Source organism: Capricornis sumatraensis, chromosome 8 (assembly GCF_032405125.1).
Source record: "Capricornis sumatraensis isolate serow.1 chromosome 8, serow.2, whole genome shotgun sequence".
NCBI classification, from domain to species: domain Eukaryota; kingdom Metazoa; phylum Chordata; class Mammalia; order Artiodactyla; family Bovidae; genus Capricornis; species Capricornis sumatraensis.
The window spans coordinates 93,059,127-93,083,951 of NC_091076.1; the positions used below are offsets into that span (position 1 = coordinate 93,059,127).

The 24,825-nt window shown below is 50.3% G+C and overlaps 2 protein-coding genes across 10 annotated transcripts; both read left to right on the forward strand.

Annotated features, from left to right (window-relative positions):
* The first annotated feature begins 4,758 nt into the window (after positions 1 to 4,758).
* LOC138084186 (primary amine oxidase, liver isozyme) lies at positions 4,759 to 8,829 on the forward strand. Of its 3 annotated transcripts, XM_068978337.1 has the most exons (5): positions 4,765 to 6,507; positions 6,727 to 7,012; positions 7,411 to 7,540; positions 8,282 to 8,465; positions 8,716 to 8,768. In XM_068978337.1, exons 1-5 carry the CDS (start codon positions 4,911 to 4,913, stop codon positions 8,751 to 8,753), a joined length of 2,235 nt encoding a protein of 744 aa, XP_068834438.1. In that variant the 5' UTR covers positions 4,765 to 4,910; the 3' UTR covers positions 8,754 to 8,768. The 3 variants fall into 3 exon arrangements, with proteins under 3 accessions (XP_068834439.1, XP_068834438.1, XP_068834436.1); XM_068978338.1 differs by having other exon boundaries at positions 4,759 to 6,507; positions 6,727 to 6,947; positions 7,418 to 7,540; positions 8,282 to 8,829; XM_068978335.1 differs by having other exon boundaries at positions 4,768 to 6,507; positions 8,282 to 8,829.
* Positions 8,830 to 11,183: 2,354 nt separating this feature from the next.
* LOC138084187 (primary amine oxidase, lung isozyme-like) lies at positions 11,184 to 23,307 on the forward strand. Of its 7 annotated transcripts, XM_068978344.1 has the most exons (5): positions 13,660 to 13,731; positions 18,182 to 18,233; positions 18,512 to 18,797; positions 21,352 to 21,481; positions 21,747 to 23,304. In XM_068978344.1, exons 3-5 carry the CDS (start codon positions 18,541 to 18,543, stop codon positions 22,095 to 22,097), a joined length of 738 nt encoding a protein of 245 aa, XP_068834445.1. In that variant the 5' UTR covers positions 13,660 to 13,731; positions 18,182 to 18,233; positions 18,512 to 18,540; the 3' UTR covers positions 22,098 to 23,304. The 7 variants fall into 7 exon arrangements, 6 of the variants coding, with proteins under 6 accessions (XP_068834444.1, XP_068834443.1, XP_068834442.1 ...); XR_011145199.1 differs by lacking the exons at positions 18,182 to 18,233; positions 21,747 to 23,304 and adding an exon at positions 20,661 to 20,734 and having other exon boundaries at positions 11,185 to 13,731; positions 21,352 to 21,480; XM_068978342.1 differs by lacking the exons at positions 18,182 to 18,233; positions 21,747 to 23,304 and adding an exon at positions 20,799 to 20,972 and having other exon boundaries at positions 11,188 to 13,731; positions 21,352 to 21,427.
* Positions 23,308 to 24,825: the final 1,518 nt, after the last annotated feature.

Below are 24,825 nucleotides of genomic sequence, written 5' to 3' on the forward strand. Positions count from 1 at the left end.
TAGTGAGCTTATCAGCTCACTGAGATCAGGAGGCTGGACCTCCAGCCATGCACCCCACCCACTCTCTCCTTCATAACTTGAGGCTGGCTGGATTGCCAAAGGAGGGAAGAGTAACCCAGGATGTCAGGTTCTGAAAGAACTCCTGTCCACAAGGGCACAAATTTTGGACTTGGGCCCATTGTCCTTGAGGAACTGAATTAGGGGACCCCAAGATGCCCTTACAGGAGGGGCCTAACTGGGATTCCAGGAATGGAGACACAGGCAAACTGTGAGCAGCAGAAGCTGTGCCCTCCTGCCTCAGCTCTTGTCCTGCAGCCCCTAGGCAGGGCTTCCTCTGCGACTGCAGGATAGGATTCCCACAAGCGTTTGACGAGACTTCCCCAGTGCCTCCTGTGTGCCAGGCGCCCTGGGAGGCACCAGGGTACATTATGGAGTAAGACACAATGTCATCCCCTGGGGTGATAGCCGCAAGTCAGGAGTCAATTACATCAGGGACTTTTTCAGGGAGGTGGGAGGAGGACAAAGCAGCGGCTCCTGACCTGGACTTAGGGACTGGAGAAGGCTTCCCGAGGGACGAGATGTCTAAGCTGATGGATAGAGCTGGCCATAGGAGAAGAAAGTGAGTGGTGACAAGTTTCCAGGAAGAGAGAACAACATGTTCAAAGGCCAGGAAGTGACAAGGTAACACCATGCAAGACCCCAGGTTCACTGACGGGTGTGTGGACTGAGAGCAGAGCCTGGAGGGACAAGCAGGGGCAGAGAAGGCAGGTGCTTGCAATCCATGGTTACCCTAAGGGAAATGGGGAGCCATGGAAGGATTCTAAGCAAGGAAGTGCCAGGGTGAGAGTGTCCTTTGCCCCTCCTGCAGTGGGGGCCCAGCGTGTGAACCACTGGGCCACCAGGGAAGTCCCAGAGCATCACTGTATTTAATGAACACATAACACTTGGGAAAGTCAGTTGCTGATTAAAGTAAAATCCTACCCAAAATAGTTCCCTTGGTCCTTTGTGCGCTGATGGGATAATTGCTTAGATGATCCTTGTAAACTTTATACAGAGCATGGTGGGATGGGAGAAAATTAAACCCCTAAGGAAAAAAATAAAAGGTTTCTTGGCCCTCCCAGACAGCTTCTTTGACTGGATTTGGTAGTGAAAATGGATTCATTATTCCTACAGACTCTTTACCTGTTTTAAGGGAAACCCACCACTCCTGGTCCCCTCCAGAAGGTTCTCTCTCAGTTATCCACTCCTCTCTCTGAACTTTAAATATTTCCCTTTTAATTGGCTCTTGACTCATCTCACCACGTTGAATCCAGGACCCTGCCTCTCCTGGGGATGTCTTCCCTGGGTCTGTTCCTTCCAGGCGCCATCCTCCAAGGAGAGCTCTCCCTTTCCAGGGTCAGCTTCCCTTCCCCCTGAGTCCCTCCTCATCCCATTCCCCTCCCTCTGCTGAGGCAGAAGCCACAGGCCCTTCCAGCCCCTACTTTCTGGACCTCTGGGTGGCATTGGTCCTCTCTGACTAGTCCCTATGGAAAACTCTTGCCTGTTTTGACCTCCTCACCTTCTGACCCCTCCGAGGGCATGCCGGCTGCTTCTCTGGCTCCTGTGTGGGCTCCTTGCTTCTGCTCCGCCAACCAGCCTGCTCAGCCCCACACCTGGGCGTTTTCTGGCCTTTGGCCCCGCCCCTCCTCTCTCCCCTCTGCACAGTCCTCCCTGGGTGATTGCAGGCTCTCCTGTCTTTAATGATTACTACTTGTTGTTCGACCTAAATCTCAATTTCTAGCCTAGAAGCTGTTCTCCCATCCCTGGAAACCCATAGAGACAATGGTCCTTTTTCTGAACATCTGTGCTGGGGCTTCCCAGGAACACCTCAACCTCAAACTTATTGGTTTCCCCCTTAACATTGCTGCTCTTCTTGTAGGTCCTTCTGATGAGGAAAGCCCTCACCCACTCAGGTCACTTGTTAGAGGAAATTCCTTGGTGGTCCAGGGGTTAGGGCTCCTCCATTCCACGGCAGCGGTCACGGGGTCCACGCATAGTTGGGGAACTAGAATCCTACAACATGCACTGTGGGATCAAAAAAAAAAAAAGTCCATAAATTACCAAGTCACCGAATGGAAACTGTGTATTTTGTTGCCTATGTCACTGTGCCCTTTTCACCCATGCACCCAACCAATCAGACACCGAGTCCTGTCAACTCCACCCACCACACTGCTCAGACCCTCCCTTCCTCTTATCCTCCAGGTCACTGGCCTCAGTCTGGCCCTTTGCCTCCCATCCGGTGTCATGGTCTCTGTCTGTCCCACAACCAAGCCCTGCTCGGAACCACAGTCAGAGCTGTGTCACCAGATTGCAGATTGGAGTGCAGTGACCTAAAGTCCTTCCGCTGCTGGACAGGGCCTCTGAGCAGAAGCTCAGCTCAGGCACCGCTACCTGGAGCCCAGATCTGGGGGCTGGAGATGGGCTCTGGCTCCGAGGACAACTCACCTTGAGCATAGTGACAGAGGCTGGGATCAAGTTTCTCCAAAGGGAAATAAGACCCAGTGGGGGCAACAGGACGTGTCTTCTAGTAATTCTCCAAATGAGACTCCTTTTTTGGTTTAGGATGGCTGACACGATGATTGTGAAGCCTACAATGAAAGGACATCAGAGGAAGGGATGTGTCAGCAGGACGCTTAGATGGGCAGGGGGCACCTTCTTCTATATCAGTTCCTCCACCAGGTCAGGCAGAATCTCTCCCTCCCGCTCCCTGATCATTACCCACCTTCCCTAGGAGACCTAGGATACCCCAGCAGAGTGGCTCTTCTTGACCTGTGCTTGGTCACACTGGTTGGGATTACTTTTCCCAAGCACAGGGAAAGCATTATCCATCCTCTTGATGATGTGTTCTTACCAAGAAGAGGCCATCGCTTACAAAAGGATCCAGAATGAAGTTCTTGGCCTGGAGAGGCTGGCCTTGTGGCCAGGGCTGAGTGTGACCTCAGATTCTGCTCCTCTTATTACAACGTCTGCATGAACCGTTTCAATTTCAGAGACTGGGGTTGAAGACCCTTCACTGGGGTGCTTGCACTGGCATGTGGACAAATGTCTCCTCAAGCAACAGAATACAGGGAAACTGTAAGGCATTAAAAATACCAGCATGGACCAGCAGTTGGGGCGATCAGGAACCATAGATACAAAAAGAACACAAGTGTACTGCCACTTCTGAGCTGCCAAAAGCAAAAGCAGTATATTGGGCACGATCCCTGCACACAGGACCACAAGCAGTTGGGCAGACCACCTAAGCCAGCCCTGGGGCCTGCTCTCCGGATCTGCCCCCACTCTTACTCCTTGGAAGGAACCAGGCCACACAGGGCAAGCAGGGAACCTGTGTTTTGTTCTGGCTCCTTCCTGCAGCAGCTTGAGGACCAGTTAACTCTCACTTGATTTACTTCACCAGCCTCTTATTAGTTCTATTGATGAAGAGTCCAGGACCCAGGTTGATAACAAAATGACCCGTATGTGGAATTTCCATATCAAAATAGAGCTGGTTGCAGAAGCAGCTGGTATCTGGAGAACATGACCTTTCTGGGGTTGATTTCCCTGGTTTCACATGTTCCCAGATTCCTGTCTTTCTGCAACACCTACTTTCCTTAAGACCCACACACTGCACAAGGCTTCCTGACCTGATCTCTTCTGCTGTCCCACTGAATCCTGTCTCCACCTCACACCCAATACGCTGACCTTGGCCATTTCCAACCCATGCCCAGGCTGGTTCAAGTTCTGTACCTTTGCACCTCCTGATCCTTTCGGCTGGGATGTACTGTCCATTCTCCTCCAGGCAAACATACTCTGTCTGCAAGGTCATCTAAGGTGCCTTTCGGGGGAAGTGGTCTTGGAGGTGTGCAGGTTGGAAAGGATTCTCCCCCGGTCACCAGGGAAGCATGTCCCATCTTTAGAACCCTCAGTTTCTCTAGTCCTGTCAGGACCTGGCTGCACAGAAGATGGTGTCTCCAGCACATCACCTGCCTGACAACAGAGGTGGCTTTGCTCTCTGCCTCTGCAGTATCCTGGAAAGGGGTTTCCTGGGGATGAGGGTTGTGGACAGCTAGGTTAAATTCACAGCCAGGGTTCCAGGCGCTTTACCTGTGACATCAGTCCTGCTCCTGGGGTAAGGAGGGGGTCTCTCTTACACTATGACTCCTCCACCCCTGCATGCTCCCCTCCAGTGACTCAGGGAGCGCAGGGCCTCCACGATGTTGAACTGGCTCAGCCCTTCAGTACCTTCAGTCCTCCAGCTCCCTACAAGTGCTTTGTGTTCTCAACAGGACTCTGCAGGCTCCTGTGGGTGCCTGTAGGATTCTGGTGATGAGGGAGCAGAGGACAGTGAGGAGGGCTTCCCAGTCTAGAGGAAGGAAGGAAGGAGCGAATTCTGCTGGAGGGTTGTGCTCAGGTGTGATTTGCTTACAGCCAGGTAGCCAGGAGAAAGTCTGGGCCTGGAGCAGAAGGAAGAGCCCAAGGGCAGTCCGTTTGTGCCCTCATCACATCTTTCTCTCCTCCCTCCAGCTGTGTCTCACAAACCCAGCCCTCCTCCACTTTGTGCCCCAACCTTGAACCTGAGTGTTTGATTTGGAACAAGAAGACAGAGGGCCAGTTAAAATGACGTGGGCCAGTTAAAATGTAGATTCCTACCCAGCCCTATTTCCCGAACTGAGTTAACCACTGCCCCCACCCCACCCTCCACTCCCTGCCAACCCTCTGCCCTTGGCTGCTTGTCTTGAATGTACCCATCATGCCATTGTCCAGAAGCACCACCTAGAGCCAGGAACTTCCAGACACGAAGGAGGCATCGTGCACCCCGTTCTGTCTGTCCGTGTGTCTATTTTGCATATTGCATTCTGATTCAAGAGCCTGAAGAGTCAGGAGTTTTAGCGATGTTCATCTTCATTTTTCTGTCCTTGTGGACTCTTCTGGTGATGGGCAGGGAGGAAGGTGGTGCTGGGAGTGAGGAGAGAGTTGGGAAGCAATGTCATCCTAGCCTGCCTCCCCGCTGCCCCTCCAGACCCCCTAGTAACCAGCCCTGGACACACCCTGACCACAGCCAGCTGTTTGCAGACCTGAGCCGGGAAGAGCTGATGACTGTGATGAGCTTCCTGACCCAGAAGCTGGGGCCAGACCTGGTGGATGCAGCCCAGGCCCGACCCTCAGACAACTGCGTCTTCTCGGTAGAGCTGCAGCTGCCCCCCAAGGCGGCAGCCCTGGCCCACCTGGACAGGGGGAGCCCCCCACCTGCCCGGGAGGCACTGGCCATCGTCTTCTTTGGCAAACAACACCAGCCCAATGTGACGGAGCTGGTGGTGGGGCCGCTGCCCCGGCCCTCCTACATGCGGGATGTGACCGTGGAGCGTCATGGGGGCCCCCTGCCCTACTACCGACGCCCCGTGCTTCTCCGAGAGTACCTGGACATAGACCAGATGATCTTCGACAGAGAGCTGCCCCAGGCTGCTGGTGTCCTCCACCGCTGCTGCTCCTACAGACAAGGGGGACAGAAACTGTTGACCTTGAACTCAGCCCCCCGTGGCGTGCAGTCAGGGGACAGGGCCACCTGGTTTGGTATCTACCTTAATATCACAAAGGGTGGGCCTTACCTGCACCCTGTGGGGTTGGAGCTTCTGGTAGACCACAAGGCTCTGGACCCTGCCCAATGGACCATCCAGAAGGTGTTCTTTCAGGGCCGCTACTATGAGAGTCTGGCCCAGCTGCAGGAGCAGTTTGAGGCTGGCCAGGTGAATGTGGTGGTGATCCCAGACAACGGCACGGGTGGGTCCTGGTCCCTGAAGTCCCAGGTGCCGCCTGGGCCAACTCCCCCTCTGCAGTTCCATCCTCAGGGCCCCCGCTTCAGTGTCCAGGGCAATCGAGTTTCCTCCTCATTGTGGACTTTCTCCTTTGGCCTTGGAGCTTTCAGCGGTCCTAGGATCTTTGACGTTCGATTCCAAGGAGAACGGCTGGCTTACGAGATCAGCCTGCAAGAGGCCGGTGCTGTCTATGGTGGGAATACCCCAGCAGCAATCGTCACTCGCTATACGGATAGTGGCTTTGGCATGGGTTACTTCGGCACACCCCTGATTCGTGGGGTAGACTGCCCTTATCTGGCCACCTACATGGACTGGCACTTCGTTGTGGAGTCCCACGCCCCCCAGACACTACATGATGCCTTTTGTGTGTTTGAGCAGAACAAGGGCCTGCCCCTGAGGCGACACCACTCGGATTTTCTTTCCCACTACTTTGGGGGCGTTGTGGAGACAGTGCTGGTCTTCAGGTCTGTGTCCACGATGCTCAACTATGACTATGTGTGGGATATGATCTTCCACCCCAACGGGGCCATAGAAGTCAAATTCCATGCCACCGGCTACATCAGCTCAGCGTTCCTCTTTGGTGATGCCCGAAGATATGGAAACCAGGTTGGGGAACACACGCTGGGTACCGTCCACACCCACAGTGCCCACTACAAGGTGGATCTGGACGTGGGAGGTAAGACACCCCAGGGCAGGCAACGATTCCGGTAGAGGGGGCCGAAAGATTGGGGGTATCTTTGGGTGAGAGGAGAGGGAAGCAGGGGACACACTCAGTCTGGTCTTCTCTTTGGCCCCCACTCTGAAGCCAGGTGCAGGCAGAGTCCGTGGGGTGGGGCAGCTGCCTGACCAGGCCTCCCTCCTCCTCTCCCCCTTTGCTCCCCACCCTCACCCTCAGGACTGGAAAACTGGGTCTGGGCTGAGGACATGGCTTTTGTCCCCACGGCGATACCCTGGAGCCCTGAGCACCAGATACAGAGGCTGCAGGTGACCCGGAAGCAGCTGGAGACTGAGGATCAGGCCGCCTTCCCCCTCGGAGGGGCCTCCCCTCGCTACCTGTACCTGGCCAGCAAGCAGAAGAACAAGTGGGGACACCCTCGGGGCTACCGCATCCAGACGGTCAGCTTTGCTGGGGAGCCGCTGCCCCAGAACAGCTCCATGAAGAGAGCCTTCACCTGGGGGAGGTGGGTGGGGTGTGTTTTTGGAGGTGGGTGGATGAGATGAGAAGAGTGTGTTGGGAGGGGCAATTGGAAATCCAGTTCAAATTCTGCACCAGGTGAGCTAAGAGTACAAAACTTATTTTTTGGGTATCAAAAGGCCAACGGTGGATACACAGCCCCCTGGGAATGCTAGAGCCCAGGTGGGAAAAGTCTTTTCTGTTTTGATTGGGTCATGTTGTTAAACTGCAAGGGGTCAACAGGTAGACATGGAAAGATGTTGAGCTACTGACAACTTCTAGGGTGACACTGAGTGACTGTAGATGAGAGGGGAACCTGAGGTCCATGGGCTCAGCTCCCTTCCATGATGATCAGGCAGCAGGACAGGGACAGTGACCATGGACCCCTGACCAGAGCATCTCTAGGTACCAGCTGGCCGTGACCCAGAGGAAGGAGACAGAGCCCAGCAGCTCCAGCGTCTTCAACCAGAATGACCCCTGGACTCCCACCGTGGACTTTGCTGACTTTATCAACAATGAGACCATTGCTGGAAAGGTCAGCTGACTGTGGGAGATGAGGGACGGGTGGGGGACCCGGAGATCCGCCCCACCTTCCCTTGGTGGGGGGGCCTGAAAACCCGTGATCACCTGGAGGGCTGAGCTGACTCCTGCTTCTGTGCTCTTGTGGATCTGCTCCTTACCTGTGGAGGGAAGCTTCCTAAGCTGGGAGTTCATCTGCAGACCCTCAAGACTCCTCAAGACTGCTCAAGAGGGAGCAGCCCTCTCAGCCTCAGCCTCAGTCTCAGCTCTGTGGACTGAGTCCTTTAAGTGCTGCAGGATTCAGGAGGGCTCGAGTGACCACGGAAGATAACATTGCTTATATCAACATCTCTGTTTTTGGCTTCACACTAAAGATTAATTTCTAAATGTCAGCCTTTTTTGCCTCTCAATGCCTCATCTTCCCTCTTCCATTCTCCTCCTCTCAGTTACAGTTTGGGAATACCCCCAGAGTCGGGGGAGGTGCTAAAGTAACCTGTAGGTTGCATTAGTCCCCTCCAATGCATAGACTGATGGTGATGTGACAGGGAAAGTCAGAGATGGAGACTAGGCTGGCAAGAGGTTCTGCTATTGCTCCCAATGTGAAATCAATTCTTTATGCTTTGATTTCTGGGCTAGTAGGAAAAACGTTTAAGACTTAAAACTCTCTTGTTTGAAATTGGGCTCCCAAAGTGAATCCTGGGGGAGGCAAGTGTTCTTAGCAGTTCCAGGAGTCATGAGTCTCTTTCTACCCCACTAGGATTTGGTGGCCTGGGTGACAGCTGGTTTCCTGCACATCCCACATGCAGAGGACATTCCCAACACGGTAACAGTGGGGAATGGTGTGGGCTTCTTCTTGCGACCCTACAACTTCTTTGACCAGGAGCCCTCCATGGATTCTGCTGACTCCATCTACTTCCGGGAAGGCCAGAATGCTGGGTCCTGTGAGATCAACTCCCTGGCTTGCCTGTCCCAGGCTGCTACCTGTGCCCCTGACATCCCTGCCTTCTCCCATGGGGGCTTCCCTGAGTATTAGGTGGTCCTTGGGGTGAGGAATGTGTCTAGGACCCAAAGACAAGGGAGTGTGGAGAGGGGAGGGGCTGGGCACTGAGTTTCTCCCAGCTCCCACCCCAGGTTCCTCCCTCTCCCATCTTCTGCCCTTGCCTCCTCAACCCTGCTGGGAGTATCCGTAGCCTGTGCTGCCTGACCCGTGGGCTTCTCAACTCTGTTGACTCCAGACCTGCTGCGTTCCTATCTCAGAGAGAAAAGGAATGGCCAACTGGGAGTCTAGAGTGATGATTAAACATTTCCAGAAGACAACTTCAGCAATTTTTTTGGTTGTTTTCTACTTATTTTGCCTTCTGGGTTTCTCAAATCATTTTAGGCCATGCCAGATCTCTCCTGAAACTCCCCAGTCCTCACTGGGGAGGGAAAGATGGGGGCTCTCTATGGGGATGGCCGCCTAGGTGCCCTGGGCAGGGTTTCTGCCAGGTGAATCCAGGAGTCCAGCTGGAAGGAGCTCTTTGCCCCATGTTTCCTCTCATTCTAGTCCTCTTTCTCTCTCTTCCTTCTTGTTTAACCCCCTCCTGTTCTTCAGTTCAGTTCAGTTCAGTCCCTCAGTCATGTCCGACTCCTTGAGACACCATGGACAACAGCACGCCAGGCTTCCCTGTCCATCACCAACTCCCGGAGCTTGCTCAAACTCATGTCCATCGATTCAGTGATGTCATCCAACCATCTCATCCTCTGTTGTCCCCTTCTCCTCCTGCCTTCAATCTTTCCCAGCATTAGGATCTTTTCCAATGAGTCAGTTCTTCGCATCAGTTGACTAAATAGTGGAGATCAAGCTTCAGCATCAATCCTTCCAATGAGATGGTAGGAGGGGTGAAATCACATTTAGAATCAAACCCCATACCTGCCAGAGACATTCGGAGGGCTCAAACAAAACCTTGTGCATACCAGGATCCAGGGACCCCACAAGAGACTGAGCCAGACCTCCTGTTCTTTCTTACCTGTTCTTATTTTCTGGGATTTCCCTTTCTGCTCTGAGCAGATTTTCCCCAGTTCTCATTTCTCAACTCTGGTCTCCTCTCCTGACTCCAGGCCTGTGGAAGTCTGAAAATGCAAGGGATGTCTAGCTTGAGAGGACAGTCCCCATCTGGCTCCCTGTGTCTGGGAGCTTCCCCTTCCCCCAGTACTGGGGCAGAGAGTCTCTGCACAGTTCTTTCTGCCCATTTGTATAGATCTGCCTTGGACCTTGCATCCTCTGGCAGAAGCTGGTCATGGAGACAGCAGCAGCTCTAGGCAGCACTTTAGATAGCTTTGTGGGTCCAGAGCTAATGACGAGTGGTCATTTTGTGTCAGGTGTGTGTGTGACCAGTGCCCTCGGTACTTAGCAGTAGCCATCAGGGGAGGTGGGGCAGGCAAAACAGGAAGACCAGGCGCTAGCACCATGGGGCCAGGTGCTGTTCAATCATATGTAAGCATGCAAATAAGTCAGGGTTTCTAGGGGTGGAGCCTCCACACAGGCTGTTCCTATGGACAGCTGGGTGGTGGCAGCCTGGATTTGGGCTGCCTCTGCAAATAACCAGAGATGGGAAGCAGTAGAACTCTTGTCCCTAGAAGACTGATTAAATAAATCCTGATACACTCTTAAAAAGCAATAACTATGCAGCTGTAAAAGTAATTATATCTCTTTATAGGGAATCATAATCCAGTGAACAAGAAAAAGCACAGAAGTGTGTATAGGACACCTCCACTTGTGTTTTACAGGGAAGGATCACATAAATACATATTTTCATATCTTAGAAATGTGTATTCAGAAGACATGGGTAATACTGGTTGTTGCTGTGGAGAGGAACCAGGAGGTGGGGACTCAGATGGGAGGCGATGGGAGGTTTAGTAGTATAAACAGTTTCGAAAATTTTGAATTTTGAACCATATGACTCTATTAATATTCATTTATTATTATTCATAAATAGGCCCAACAAGATTTGACTCTGTTCTTTAAACTAACTTGTGTTTTAGGAAGGGGTGGGGTAGGGAATGGCACCCCACTCCAGTACTCTTGCCTGGAAAATCCCATGGACAGAGGAGCCTGGTGGGCTGCAGTCCATGGGGTCGCAAAGAGTTGGACACAACTGAGCAACTTCACTTTCACTTTTCACTTTTCACTTTCCTGCATTGGAGAAGGAAATGGCAACCCACTCCAGTGTTCTTGCCTGGAGAATCCCAGGTATGGTGGAGCTTGGAGGGCTGCTGTTTATGGGATCACACAGAGTCAGACACGACTGAAGTGACTTAGCAGCAGGGTAGGGAAAGCTAAAATGAATTGAGACATGGGCTTGGGGGCTCAATTTTCTCAAGTGTTTGAACCCAGAAAAATGGGTATGGCCTCTGGTGATCCCTTTGCCTCCTCTTGTCTGTATATGTACAAGAAAAATGTTAAACCTCAGTCAGTTTCTCTTTTGCTGTCTCGCTCACTCTCTCCGTCTCTCTTCAAAGAAGGGGAATGAGAAGCAATGGGGAGGGGTGACATCTGCCTGCTGGAAGCCCAGGCAGGGATGGGAGGTGAAGGACAGGAAACAGATTTCAGATGCTGCTCAGCTTCTGACCTGAGGGAGTCACATCCAGGGGGCACACACAGCACAGAAGCTTCTGCTCCTTTCTGTCCTGCTCCAAGCCCAGGTTCCCTGCTGGGTCAACAGTGGATGGAGATGAGTCCGTGAGCTGGAGAGAAGCTAGGTTCTGAAGAACAGGGAGAAAGACCTGTTGGGAGAGAGGGCCCCGTGATGGCTGGATGCATTTATAACTTGGCCCAGGATGCAAGTTCACAGCCAGGGTTCCAGGCACCCTGACCTGTGATGATCCACTGGGATAGAGAGACGGTCTTTCTTACACTGCAGCTCCCAACTCCCTCTAGTTTGTTACTGGTTCCATCCCCCAAATGTTTCCCTCCAGTGACTCAGGGAGCTCAGGGCCTCCAATATGTTGAACTGGCTCAGCCCTTCAGTTCCCCAGCTCCTCCCTGGTGCTTTGTGTTCTCAGCATGATTCTCCAGGTTCCTGTGGGTGCCTGTAGGATTCTGGTGATGGGGAAGCAGAAGACAGTGATGAGGGCTTCCCAGACTAGAGGAAGGAAGGAGCGAATCCTGCTGGAGCGTTGTGCTCAGGTGTGTTTGGCTTGCAGCCAGGAGAGAAGCCCAAGGACAGTCCCTTTCTGCTCCCCCGTCACATCTTCCTCTCCTCCCTCCAGCTGTGTCTCACAAACCCAGCCCTCCTCCACTTTGTGCCCCAACCTTGAACCTGAGTGTTTGATTTGGAACAGGAAGACAGAGGCTGACGTGCACCACTTAAAGTCCAGGTTTCTACCTCAGTCCCACCTCCTGAGCCTGGTTTGACCATTGCCTGCACCCAACCTCCACTCCCTGCCAATCCTTTCTCCTTGGCTGCTTGTCTTGAACTTACCCATCATGCCACTGCCCAGAAGGACCACCCAGAGCCAGGAACCTCCAGAGACTGAAAGAGGCATTGAGTACCCAGGTCCTGTCTGTCTGTCTATCTTGCATTCTGCATTCCGATTGAAGAGGCTGAGGACAACCAGGAGTTTTAGAGATGTTCATCTTCATTTTTCTGTCCTTGTGGACTCTTCTGGTGATGGGCAGGGAGGAAGGTGGTTCTGGGAGTGAGGAGGGAGTTGGGAAGCAATGTCATCCCAGCCTGCCTCCCCCCTGCCCCTCCGGATCTCCCAGTGTCCAGCCCTGGGCACACCCTGACCACAGCCAGCTGTTTGCAGACCTGAGCCGGGAAGAGCTGACGACTGTGATGAGCTTCCTGACCCAGAAGCTGGGGCCAGACCTGGTGGATGCAGCCCAGGCCCGACCCTCAGACAACTGCGTCTTCTCGGTAGAGCTGCAGCTGCCCCTCAAGGCGGCAGCCCTGGCCCACCTGGACAGGGGGAGCCCCCCACCTGCCCGGGAGGCACTGGCCATCGTCTTCTTTGGCAGACAACCCCAGCCCAATGTGACGGAGCTGGTGGTGGGGCCGCTGCCCCAGCCCTCCTACATGCGGGATGTGACCGTGGAGCGTCATGGGGGCCCCTTGCCCTATTACCGACGCCCTGTGCTTCTCCGAGAGTACCTGGACATAGACCAGATGATCTTCGACAGAGAGCTGCCCCAGGCTGCTGGTGTCCTCCACCACTGCTGCTCCTACAGACAAGGGGGAGGGAACCTGGTGACCATGAACTCAGCTCCCCGTGGCGTGCAGTCAGGGGACAGGGCCACGTGGTTTGGCCTCTACTACAACATTTCTGGGGCTGGGTTCTTCCTGCACCCTGTGGGGTTGGAGCTGCTGGTAGACCACAAGGCTCTGGACCCTGCCCAATGGACCATCCAGAAGGTGTTCTTTCAGGGCCGCTACTATGAGAGTCTGGCCCAGCTGGAGGAGCAGTTTGAGGCTGGCCAGGTGAATGTGGTGGTGATCCCAGACAACGGCACAGGTGGGTCCTGGTCCCTGAAGTCCCAGGTGCCGCCTGGGCCAACTCCCCCTCTGCAGTTCCATCCTCAGGGGCCCCGCTTCAGGATCCAGGGGAATCGAGTTTCCTCCTCATTGTGGACTTTCTCCTTTGGCCTTGGAGGTTTCAATGGTCCTAGGATCTTCGACATCCGCTTCCAAGGGGAGAGAATTGCGTATGAACTCAGTGTCCAGGAGGCCTTGGCCATCTATGGTGGAAATTCTCCTTCTGCCTTGAGAGGCCGATATGCAGATGCCAACTTTGGTTTGGGGTACTTTTCCACACCCCTGAGCCGAGGGGTGGACTGTCCCTATCTGGCTACCTACGTGGACTGGCACTTCCTTCTGGAGTCCCATGCCCCCAAGACACTACGAGACGCCTTTTGTGTGTTTGAGCAGAACAAGGGCCTGCCCCTAAGGCGACACCACTCAGATTTTCTTTCCCACTACTTTGGGGGCGTTGTGGAGACAGTGCTGGTCTTCAGGTCTGTGTCCACGATGCTCAACTATGACTATGTGTGGGATATGGTCTTCCACCCCAACGGGGCAATAGAAGTCAAATTCCATGCCACAGGCTACATCAGTTCAGTGTTTCTCTTTGGTGATGCCCGAAGATACGGAAACCAGGTTCGGGAGAACACACTGGGCACCGTCCACACCCACAGTGCCCACTACAAGGTGGATCTGGACGTGGGAGGTAAGACGTGCTGGCAGAGACAGCGATTCCAATACAAGAGTCTGAAGTCTTAAGGCTAGATTTAAAAGTTTTCATTGTGCCAATTCCTTGGTTGTCCAGTGGGTTAGACTCCACATTTCCACTGCAGGAGGCAGGGTTCCATCCCTGGTCAGGGTACTAATATCCTGCTTGCTGGGAGGCCAAAGAGAAGAAAAATCTCTTTGAAACATTAAAGATGTAAAAGTATATGAATAAATATGAAAGTCATCGAACTCCTCAGAGATTTTCAACTTTAGATAGTTATTCCCTCATGCTTAAAAAAAATAATTCTTTCCTTTTTCAAACTGTGCACCTGCAGTTCTAGAATATATCACGGTGTGTGCTATGTAGGATACTATAGAGTGGTGGTTTAGTTGCCCAGTCGTGACTAACTCTGCGACCCCATGGACAGTAGCCCACCAGGCTCCTCTGTCCATGGGATTTCCCAGGCAAGAGTACTGGGGTGGGTTGCATTTCCTTCTCCAGGGGGTCTTTCCAACCCAGGAATGGAACCCACGTCTACTGCATTGGCAGGTGGATTCTTTACTACTGAGCCACCTGGGAAGACCCATAGTAAGATACACTGGTATAGATTTTTACTAAAATTTTTCGATCATAATGTACATATATTTTCTAAGTTATAATTTCTCACATAACAACATATCACACTCATGCAAACAACAAATATTTACTGAATGCATATTTGTGCCAAGCACTGCACTAAAACAGTTTAACAAAAGAAACCATGTCTCTGCTCTCAGGAGGCTTAGGTTATACTGGAGGTATATATGGCAAATGTGAGAGCAACCTTTTTTTTTAAAATTGAAGTTTAGTTGATTTATGATGTTGTGTTAATTTCTGTTATGCAGCAAAGTGATTCAGTTATACATACATATATATTTTTTCATATTATTTTCCATTATGGTTTATCTCAGGATATTGAATACAGTTCTCTGTGCTGTCTTTGTTGTTTATCCATTCGACATATAGTAGTTAATGTCTGCTAACCTCAAACTCCCAATCATCCCTCCCCCACAGCAACCACAAATCTGTTTCTATAGCTGTAAATCTGTTTCTGTTTCATAGATATGTCAATTTGTGCTGCATTTTATTATTTATGAAATTTTTAAATTGGAAGATAATTTCTTAACAATGTTGTGTTAGTTTCTGCTGTTCAACAATGTGAATCAGCCATAAGCGTGTGTGTGTGTATACATATATATATCCCCTCCCTCATGAGTCTCTCTCCCACTCTTTCCCATCCCACCCCTCTAGCTCATCACAGAGCACCTGGCTGAGCTCCCCACATTATATAGGAACTTCCCACTAGTTATTTTACACAAAGTATTTCAATGCTGCACTCTGAATCGTCCCACCCTCTCCTTCCCTCGCTGTGTCCACAAGTCAGTTCTCTCTGTTTATGTCTCCATTCCTGCCCTGCAAATAGGTTCACCACTACCATTTTTCTAGATTTGATATATATGTGTTAATATACAATATTTGGTTTTCTTGTTCTGACTTATTTCACTCTGTGTAACAGGCTATAGGTTCATCCACCTCAGTTCAGCTGACTCTCATTTGTTCTTTTTTATGGCTCAGTAATATTCCATTGTGTATATGTATTACATCATCTTTATCCATTCACCTGTCAATGGACAGTTAGGTTGTTTCCATGTGTTGACTGTTGTAAATACTGCTGCTATGAACATAGGGGTACATGTATCTTTTCAAATTATAGTTTTGTCTGAATATATGCCCAGGAGTGGGATTGCTGAATCATACAGTAACTCTATTTTTAGGTTTTAGTGTAGGAGGGTTCCCTTCTCTCCACACCCTCTCCAGCATTTGTTGGGAAATGCTTTTTTCTATTCTTTTACTCTGTTCAATATGGTAGTCACTAGCCACGTCCACTGTGTATATGTATATCTCACATCTTCTTAATCTAAGCATCAGTTGTTGCACTTAGGTTGCTTCTAGGTCTTGGCTATGAACTTTGGGGTGCATGCATTTTTTTGAATTACAGTTTTCTCCCAGGCCCAGAAGTGGAATTTCTGGATCACATGGCAACTCTATCTTTACTTTTCTGAGGAACCTCCGTACTGTTCTCCTTGGTGGCTGCACCAATTTACATTCCTACTAACAACGGAAGAAGGTTCCCTTTTCTCCACCCCCTGAGAGAAAGATTTTTATGCTTATCCTCTTTGTATCTCAGCTTACTCAAGTGTAAAAATGGTTTAACAGTGCATTTCTCATAAGATTGTTGTGAGGATTAATGACTGTTTGAAAACATTTTTTCTTTTGAAATAACTTTTGGTTTTGGCTGAGCTAGGCCTTCATTGCAGAGCATGGTCTCTTCGTCATCATGGTTGGGCTTTCTCTAGTTGCAGCTCACGGGCTTCTCTTGTTGTGGAGAACAGGCTCTAGAACGTGAGGGCTCAGCTAGTTGTGGCTCTTGGGCTTAGATGCCCCAGGGCATGTCAAATTTTAGCTCCTTGACCAGGGCTCAAACCTGCATCCTCTGCAGTGGAAGATGAATTCTTAACCACTGGACCACCAGGGAAGTCCCTGAAATAACTTTCAGTTCAGTTCAGTCGCTCAGTTGTGTCCAACCCTTTGTGACCCCATGAATTGCAGCACACCAGGCCTCCCTGCCCGTCACCAACTCCCAGTAACTTTTGCAAAGGAGGTAGCTGGAAAATACCACCTTAACCAACTGCTTGAGTCCCCCATCACTGGTGATAAGACATAAGGACATGATGTACCCCATGATACAATGCTCTGAGAAGGGTGTAATGTCATTCCTGTGGTTTTCTTACCCAAGAAACTCCATGAAAACAAAAACACAAGCTCAATCTAATCATGAGACAGTATCAGAGAAAACCCAGTGAAAGACATTCTACTGCTGTGTCTTTGTTGCTGTGTGTGGGGTTTCTCTAGCTGCAGGGCAGAGGCTTCCCATTGTGGTGGTTTCTCTTGTTGCAGAGCACAGACTCTAGAGTGCAGACTCAGTAGTTGATGTGCAGGGGCTTAGTTTCCCTGAGGCATATGGAATTTTCTCAGACTAGGAATTGAACCCATGTCCCCTGAATTGCACAGGGAAATCCATTAAAAAAAAAACAACAAACTTTTTTATTGGAGAATAGTGTTTAGAACACTGATTAATAGTGTTGTGATAGTTTCAGGTAGATAGTGAAGGGACTCAGCCATACATATACTTTTATCCATTCTCCCTCAAGCTTCCTGCCATCCAGGCTGAAAAATATTTATGTATTTATTTATCTATTTGGCAGCACCAGGTTGCATGCGAGTTCTTAGCTGATTCATGTGTATCTAGTTCCCTGACCAGGGATCAAACCTGAGCCCCCTGCATTGGGAGCTCAGAGTCTTAGCCACTGGACCACTTGAGAAGTCTCTATGGCAAACCTTAAAGCACATGTAATGGTGCCTGATACGCATGGAAAAGTATTAGCTATTATTGTTGTTAGTATTATCCATATGAGTTTGCTTGTGTGGCTGTACCAGAAAAGAGAACTCTTGGGCTGTAGTTATCATCTATAAGTAGAAAGGCTTCACCGGTGGCTCAGATGGTAAAGAATCTGCCTGCAAGGCAGGAGACTCTGGTTTGCTCCCTGGGTTGGGAAGATCCCCTAGAGAAGGGAATGCTTACCCACTCCAGTATTCTTGCCTGGAAGATTTCATAGAGGATCCTGGAGACCTACAGTCCATGGACTCACAAACAGTCAGAAATGACTGAGCAACTAACACACACGTAAGCAAAAAATGTGAAGTGTGGACTAGGAGCGGTAATTCACAAGAGGCAACTGAGGCTTTGCTGAATCGGTCTCTGCTCTCTCTAATCTTTCGAAAGTATGGAGGGGGCTTCCGGCGTGTTTTCGTTTACTGTTCCTTGGCCTCAGATCACTTGAGTTGACTTCTAATGTGGAACCTAGCTGGACTCCAATAAATTAGTTCAAAACAAATATGTAGGCAACATACTGTGCCTAATTCTGTGCCAAACCCCAAACAATAGGGAACACCACTCAGCTCTAGCAGTGTTGGGCCTGGGGTCTGACTTTCCTTCCCGCTGGCCTGCATGTCTGCTGTCCATGTGTGCTGGAGCCACTTGATGTTGGTTTCCTCTGGGTACTCGTATAGTCAGTGCAGAACCAGACTGAGACCTAGGTCTCCGGCACTACCATGAAACTAGCCACGTGCCCTTGGTGACAAACCGGGGCACACCTAAGCCTCAGTTGTCCCATCCATAAAATGAGTTGTTGTGTAAGTAAAGCATCAATTCATGTAAAGCCCTTAGCACACTGCCTGTGTAGAACTTCTCCAAGTTAAGTAAATTGAGCTACTGGTGTGTTTATGTTCATGAGAAGGCAGTTCTGATGATGGAGCTTCAGATGTGATATGCAGACCTTTTCCTCAGGTCAGAAAGAACCTGACTCTGCACATCGCCTGCTAGACTGCTCCAACCTCAGGTAAACTACCCTACCTTCAGCTCCTCAGAAGGAGAAGGTCAATGGAAACTCAGTCATAGGGCATCTGGGGTTATTACCAGAGATGATGTCCAGAAGAAAAATCTCCAAATCCCTGGATCACGGGCATTCTAGGGAGAGGGGAGGGAAGCAAGGGACACACTCAGTCTGGCCTTGTCTTTGGCTCCTACTCTGAAGCCAGGAGCAGGCAGACTCCAGACAGGAAGGGCAGCTGCCTGACTAACTCTCACTTCTCCCTTCTCCCCACTCCACTCCTGCAGGACTGGAGAACTGGGTCTGGGCTGAAGACATGGCTTTTGTCCCCACGGCGATACCCTGGAGCCCCGAGCACCAGATACAGAGGCTGCAGGTGACCCGGAAGCAGCTGGAGACCGAGGAGCAGGCCGCCTTCCCCCTCGGAGGGGCCTCCCCTCGCTACCTGTACCTGGCCAGCAAGCAGAGCAACAAGTGGGGGCACCCTCGGGGCTACCGCATCCAGACGGTCAGCTTTGCTGGGGAGCCACTGCCCCAGAACAGCTCCATGGAGAGAGCCTTCAGCTGGGCAAGGCGAGTGATGGGATGTAAGGCAGGCACTGGGGGAGGTGGACGGTACAAAAGGCTACGTGTTGCTGGGAACCCAGGTTCCCCACCTCCCATGGGTGTGTGTATACACTCATAACCACACATTCTCACACACATGCATTCCTACAACCACAATCTTAGGCTGCTCAAATTGAAGCCTACTGGGTGAGTGGATGAATGGAAAGATACTGAATCAAATGTGAAAAAATGTTTAAGGCATCAGTAGAATCTATGAGGTGGGTATGCGGGTGTTCACTATGCTACTGTTCCAAGTTTTCTGTATGTTTAGAATGTTCATAATCAAGGTTGGAGAGGAGAGACTTCCCTGGCAGTCTAGTGGTTAAGACTTCACCTTCCAGTGTAGGGGTTGTGGGTTTGATCCATGGTCAGGGAAATAAGATCCCATATTTCTTACGGCCAAAAAGCCAAAACATGAAACAGAAGCAAGATTATAACAAATTCAATAGACTTTTAGAAAATGGTCCACATAAAAAAAAAAACCTTATAAAAAAAGATTGAGTCAAAATAGTTACTAAAAAGTCCGTAAACAAATGCTGGAGAGGGTGTGATGAGAAGAGAACACCCCCTATACTACTTGTGGAAATGTAAATTAGTACAGCCACTATGGAGAACATAGTATGGACATTCCTTAAACACTAAAAAAATAGAACTACCATACAATCTTGCAATCCCACTCTGGACATATACCCAGAGAAAAACATGATCTAAAAGTATACATGTGTTCATGTATACATGTGTCCTAAAAGTATCCAGTGTTCACTGAAGCACTCTTTGAAGCACTCTCTACAGCACTGTTTACAGCCAAGACGCGAAAACAGCCTAAATGTCCATCGACAGAGGAATGGATAAAGAACATATGGGACATATACACAGTGAAATATTACGCAGCCATTAACAGATGTGATAGCTTCAGCTCCTCAGAAGGAGAAGGTCAGTTGAAACCCAGCCACATAAAATAAGAGTTTAAGGAGTATGCTCAACCTAGTTGAATCAAATTTCTTTAAGTTCCTTGGAGGAACACCCTAACGTAAAATGTATGAAATTTAACCACCAGTGGTCACTTCTCTCTCAATAAAATGGGGGTAGGGACATTGGTAGGGTGGAGGACATTTGCAGCAACATGAATGAACCTAGAGATTGTCATACTGAGTGAAGCAAGTCAGACAGAGAAGGAGAAATATCGTATGACATGCCTTATATTCGAAATCTAAAAAAAAAAAAATTATACAAATGAACTTCTTTACGAAACAGAAACAGACTGATAGATTTAGAGAACAAACTTATGGTGGCCAGGAAGGAAGGGTGAGGGGAAGGGATAGTTGGGGAGTTTGGGATCAACATATACACGCAGCTATACTTAAAACTGGGCTTCCCTGGTGGTCCAGTGGCTAAGAATCCACCTGCCAATGCAGGGGACATGGGCTCGATCCCTGGTCAGGAAGCTAAGATTCCCACATGCTGCAGGGCTACTGAGCCCGTTCACCACAACTACTGAGCCAGCACTCCAGACCTCTGAGCCGCCACTACTGAAGCCCTCATGCCTAGAGCCCACACTCCACAATGAAGACTAGTCCCCGCTCCCTGCAACTAGAAAAAGCCTGAGCTCATAGCAGCAAAGACCCTGTGCAGCCAAAACTAAAAAAAATAAAATGGATAACCAATGATATCCTACTATGGAGCACAAAGAAGTCTGCTCAATGTTATGTGGCAACCTGAGTGGGAGGGGAGTTTGGGGGAGAATGGACACATGAATCTGTATGGCCGAGTCCCTTTGCTGTTCACCTGAGACTATCACAACATTGTTAATTGACTATACCCCAATACCAGAAAAAAAGCCTGAAGGAGGGAAGAAAAGAGGAAGAAAGGAGCACAGTTCTGAGGGAGTCCTCCCTAAAATCCAGGTACGTGAGATACTGAAATTGACCTAAGATGGGAATCAGGCCATGTCTGTGCCTATGCATGCAGGTCCAGAGTCCCATGTGCATGGAGGCATGAGCCACAGTCCCACCTGAAGTCTGAACGAAGGGCTAGTAGATGTCTGCTGCTGCTGCTGCTGCTAAGTCGCTTCAGTCGTGTCCGACTCTGTGCGACCCCATAGACGGCAGCCCACCAGGCTCCCCCGTCCCTGGGATTCTCCAGGCAAGAACACTGGACTGGGTTGCCATTGCCTTCTCCAGTGCATGAAAGGGAAAAGTGAAAGTGAATTCGCTCAGTCGTGTCCAACTCTTAGCGACCCCATGGACTGCAGGCTACCAGGTTCCTCCGTCCATGGGATTCGTCAGGCAAAAGTACTGGAGTGGGGTGCCATTGCCTTCTCCAGTAGATGTTTGAGATATGTGATATTGAACACATGCAGGAACCTTGTGAGAGAGAGAGTGGGAAGTGGACAGAGGACGAGAGCGAGGCTGGACACCCTAAGACCTTTATGCTCCTTTCCCGTTAGTGTCCTCTCCTCAGTGCAGCTTCAGGCAGCAGGATGGGTCAATGATCTTGTGGGTCTAATCCAAACTCCCTGCAGGTACCAGCTGGCCGTGACCCAGCGGAAGGAGGGGGAGCCCAGCAGCACCAGCATCTATAATTTGAACGACCCCTGGAGCCCCACCCTGGACTTCAGTGACTTCATCAACAATGAGACCATTGCTGGGCAAGTGAGTCGAGAGGGAGCCTGTGGGGGTGAGGGAGGAGGAGGAGGGAGCAAGCACGAGCCTCCTCACTTTCTTCCAAGTCAGAATCCTCCAGGGGTCTTTAGGACTCACTAAGTGAACTGAACTGAACTGAACTGAAGGAAGAAAGTGTTATGATTTCACATTTTTCCTGGCTGATGAGCTCAGTCCTTCCATATGAGGCCACTGTGGGAGGCAGAGGTGTTCTTAGCAGTGCCTGACCTCATGATCTTCTTTCTTCCCCCACTAGGACTTGGTGGCCTGGGTGACAGCCGGTTTCCTGCACATCCCACATGCAGAGGACATTCCCAACACGGTGACAGTGGGGAATGGTGTGGGCTTCTTCTTGCGACCCTACAACTTCTTTGACCAGGAGCCCTCCATGGATTCTGCTGACTCCATCTACTTTCGGGAGGACCAGGATGCTGGGTCCTGTGAGGTCAACTCCTTGGCTTGCCTGTCCCAGGCTCCTGCCTGTGTCCCTGACCTCCCTACCTTCTCCCACGGGGGCTTCTCCCACAACCAGGTGGTTCTTGGAATGGGGAATGTGGCTGGGGCCCCAGAGCCAGGGAGTGTGGAGACGGGAGGGGACGGGCACTGAGCTGGGGAGCCTGTGCCCTCTTCTCCCTCCTCACACCCCGAGGTCCTCTCTTTCCCATCATCCTTCCTTGCCTCCCCTCCCTGCTGGGAGCATCCTGAATCTGTGATGCCTGAGACAGGAGCTTCTCAGTTCTGTGGATCCCAACCTGCTGGGTTCCTGTCACAGAAAGGAAAGGAATTGCCAGCAAGGATTCTGGAGTCATGGCTATACTTTCCCCAGAAGACTATTTTTTTAAAGTTTTTAAAAATCTTATTCTTTAAATAAGATATGATTCATATACCATGAAGTTCATGCTTTTAACATGTACAATTTAATGGGTTTTAATATATTCATAAAGTTGCATAACCATGACTACTATCTAATTCTAGAACATTTTCATCAGCCCACAAATAAACTCCAAATTGTGTTAACTGTGCTTTCTATTTCCCTCCAACCCCTTCCCAGTTCTACATAACCACTAAACCTTTCTGTCATGACCAACGTGCCTAGATCCTGGAAATTTCATATGATAGATTCAGGCAATGAGTGGTCTTTTGTGGTTGGCTTCTTTCCCTCAGTGTAGCATTTCTGAGGGACATCCATGCTGTAGCGTGAGTCAGTACATTACTTTATGGCCAAATAATATTCCATTGTATGGATAGACCATACTATGTTTCCACTTTTTGGTTATGATGGATAATGCTGCTATGAACATGGATAATGCTGCTATTGTGTACAAGTTTTCATGTGAGAGAATGCCTTCATTTCTCTTGGGCATATACCAGGGAATGGAATTGCTAGGTCATATGGTAAAGGACATCAACCCTGAATATTCATTGGAAGGACTGAAGCTGAAGCTCCAATACTTTGGCCACCTGATGCAAACAGTCAACTCATTGGAAAAGGCCCTGATGCTGGGAAAGATTGTGGGCAAGAGGATAAGGCAGTGACAGAGGATGAGATGGTTGGATGGCTCAATGGACATGAGTCTGCGCAGACGCCAGGAGCTAGTAAAGGACAGGGAAGCCTGGTGTGCTGCAATCCATGGGGTTGCAAAAAGTCAGACACGACTGGGCGACTGAACGACAAATGGTAATTCTGTGTTTACCCTTTTGAGGAATTACCAGGCACTTTTCCAAAGAAACTGTACCCTTTCCTTTCATTTTTTTGGTATGACATAGCATAAAACTTTTATTTCAGCTTTTATGCAACATACTTACACACATCATAAAATGTACCATTTGGCCACTAAAATTTTTTTTTCATTCATTCGTTTATTTTTGGCTGTGCTGGATCTTTGTTGCCGCACTGGTTTTTCTCTAGCTGTCGCGAGCGGGGGCTCCTCTCTAGTTGCAGAGCATGGGCCATAGGGCGCACAGGCTTCAGTAGCTGCAGCACATGGGCTGGGTAGTTGTGGCTCCCAGGCTCTAGAGCACAGGCTTAATCATTGTGGCCTATAGCCTTAGTCGCCCGCAGCATGTGGGATCTTCCACGCACCAGGGATCGAACCCATGTCTCCTACATCAGCAGGCAGATTCTTTACCAGTGAGCCACCAGGGAAACCCTCACTGGGCCATTTTTAAATGTACAGTTCAGTTACGTTAAGACCTACAGAAGCTTTCTTGGGTCTTTGCTGACTGGGTAAATCTCCTCTTCTGTACTGACTGGGTCTTAAACATGAAGGTGAGGCGTCTACAGACCACTTGTTCTCTGGAGCCCCAGGACAGGGTCCCCATAGGCCTGTGTCCCAGGTCTTATAAGGTGCTTCCTTCAACTCCCGGTCACCCTGCCGAGCTCCCTCCTTCTCTCTCCTTTCTTCTCTTTCTCTTCCCCCTCCCCTTGTTACTTGTTTCCACTCTGTGGTATTTTCCTCTGTGGTTCTAGGGGAAGTCCCTGCTGCCACAGGTTCCAAAATCCTCACCTCCCCATTTCCTCAGCTTTAGAGTCCTCCTCTGTCCCTGCGCTGAGGATGCCTCCGGCATACGGAGGTGTCCCAGTGGGGACAGTCCCACCTAGTCAAGCAACAGCCACCAGGGCCTCACATCCTGGCTGCCCCTCCCTGCCCATGGACTTCGGATGGACATAAATAAGAACTGGGACATTTTCCAGAAAGGAGTGTAGGGGCAGGAGTAAGGCCAGGGGCAGGTAGGCCTCAAAGACCGAGTTTCTCAGGTGCCTCCAGGCTAAAGGAACCCTTGTGGTGTCTGCATCTATAGTTTGCTTTATCCTGTCTAGTGTTTCCTTCTCGAGGGGGCTGTGAGGTCAGGAGGAGACGGGGTTCTTATCCCAGCTGGAAACCATGACTGCAGACCCAGCCCTCGGGGAGGACACTGGCAAGGGCAGGTCCTGGCAAGAGGAGAGTTCAGGGCACACAGATCTGGGTACAGCTCAGCCTGGGACCAGAAGGAAACCGGAAGTTCAGACTACGTGGAAATCCCGTCATTTCTCACAGGAGCTGCCTGGACCCAGACTCAACCAGGAATTAAGTTTTGGCAAAAGGACTTTCATAGAAAGACTTAAAAGTCACAGGAGGCACATTCTTGATTCAAGAATATCAGCAGCATATGGTGAAAAGTGGAGCTTCCCAGGTGGTGCTAGTGGTAAAGAACTCACCTGCCAATGTAGGTAGATGAAAGAGACACAGGTTCGATCCCTGGGTCGGGAAGATCCCCTGGAGGAGGAAAGGACAACCCATTCCAGTATTCTTGCCTGGAGAATCCCATAGACAGAGGAACCTGGCGGGCTGCAG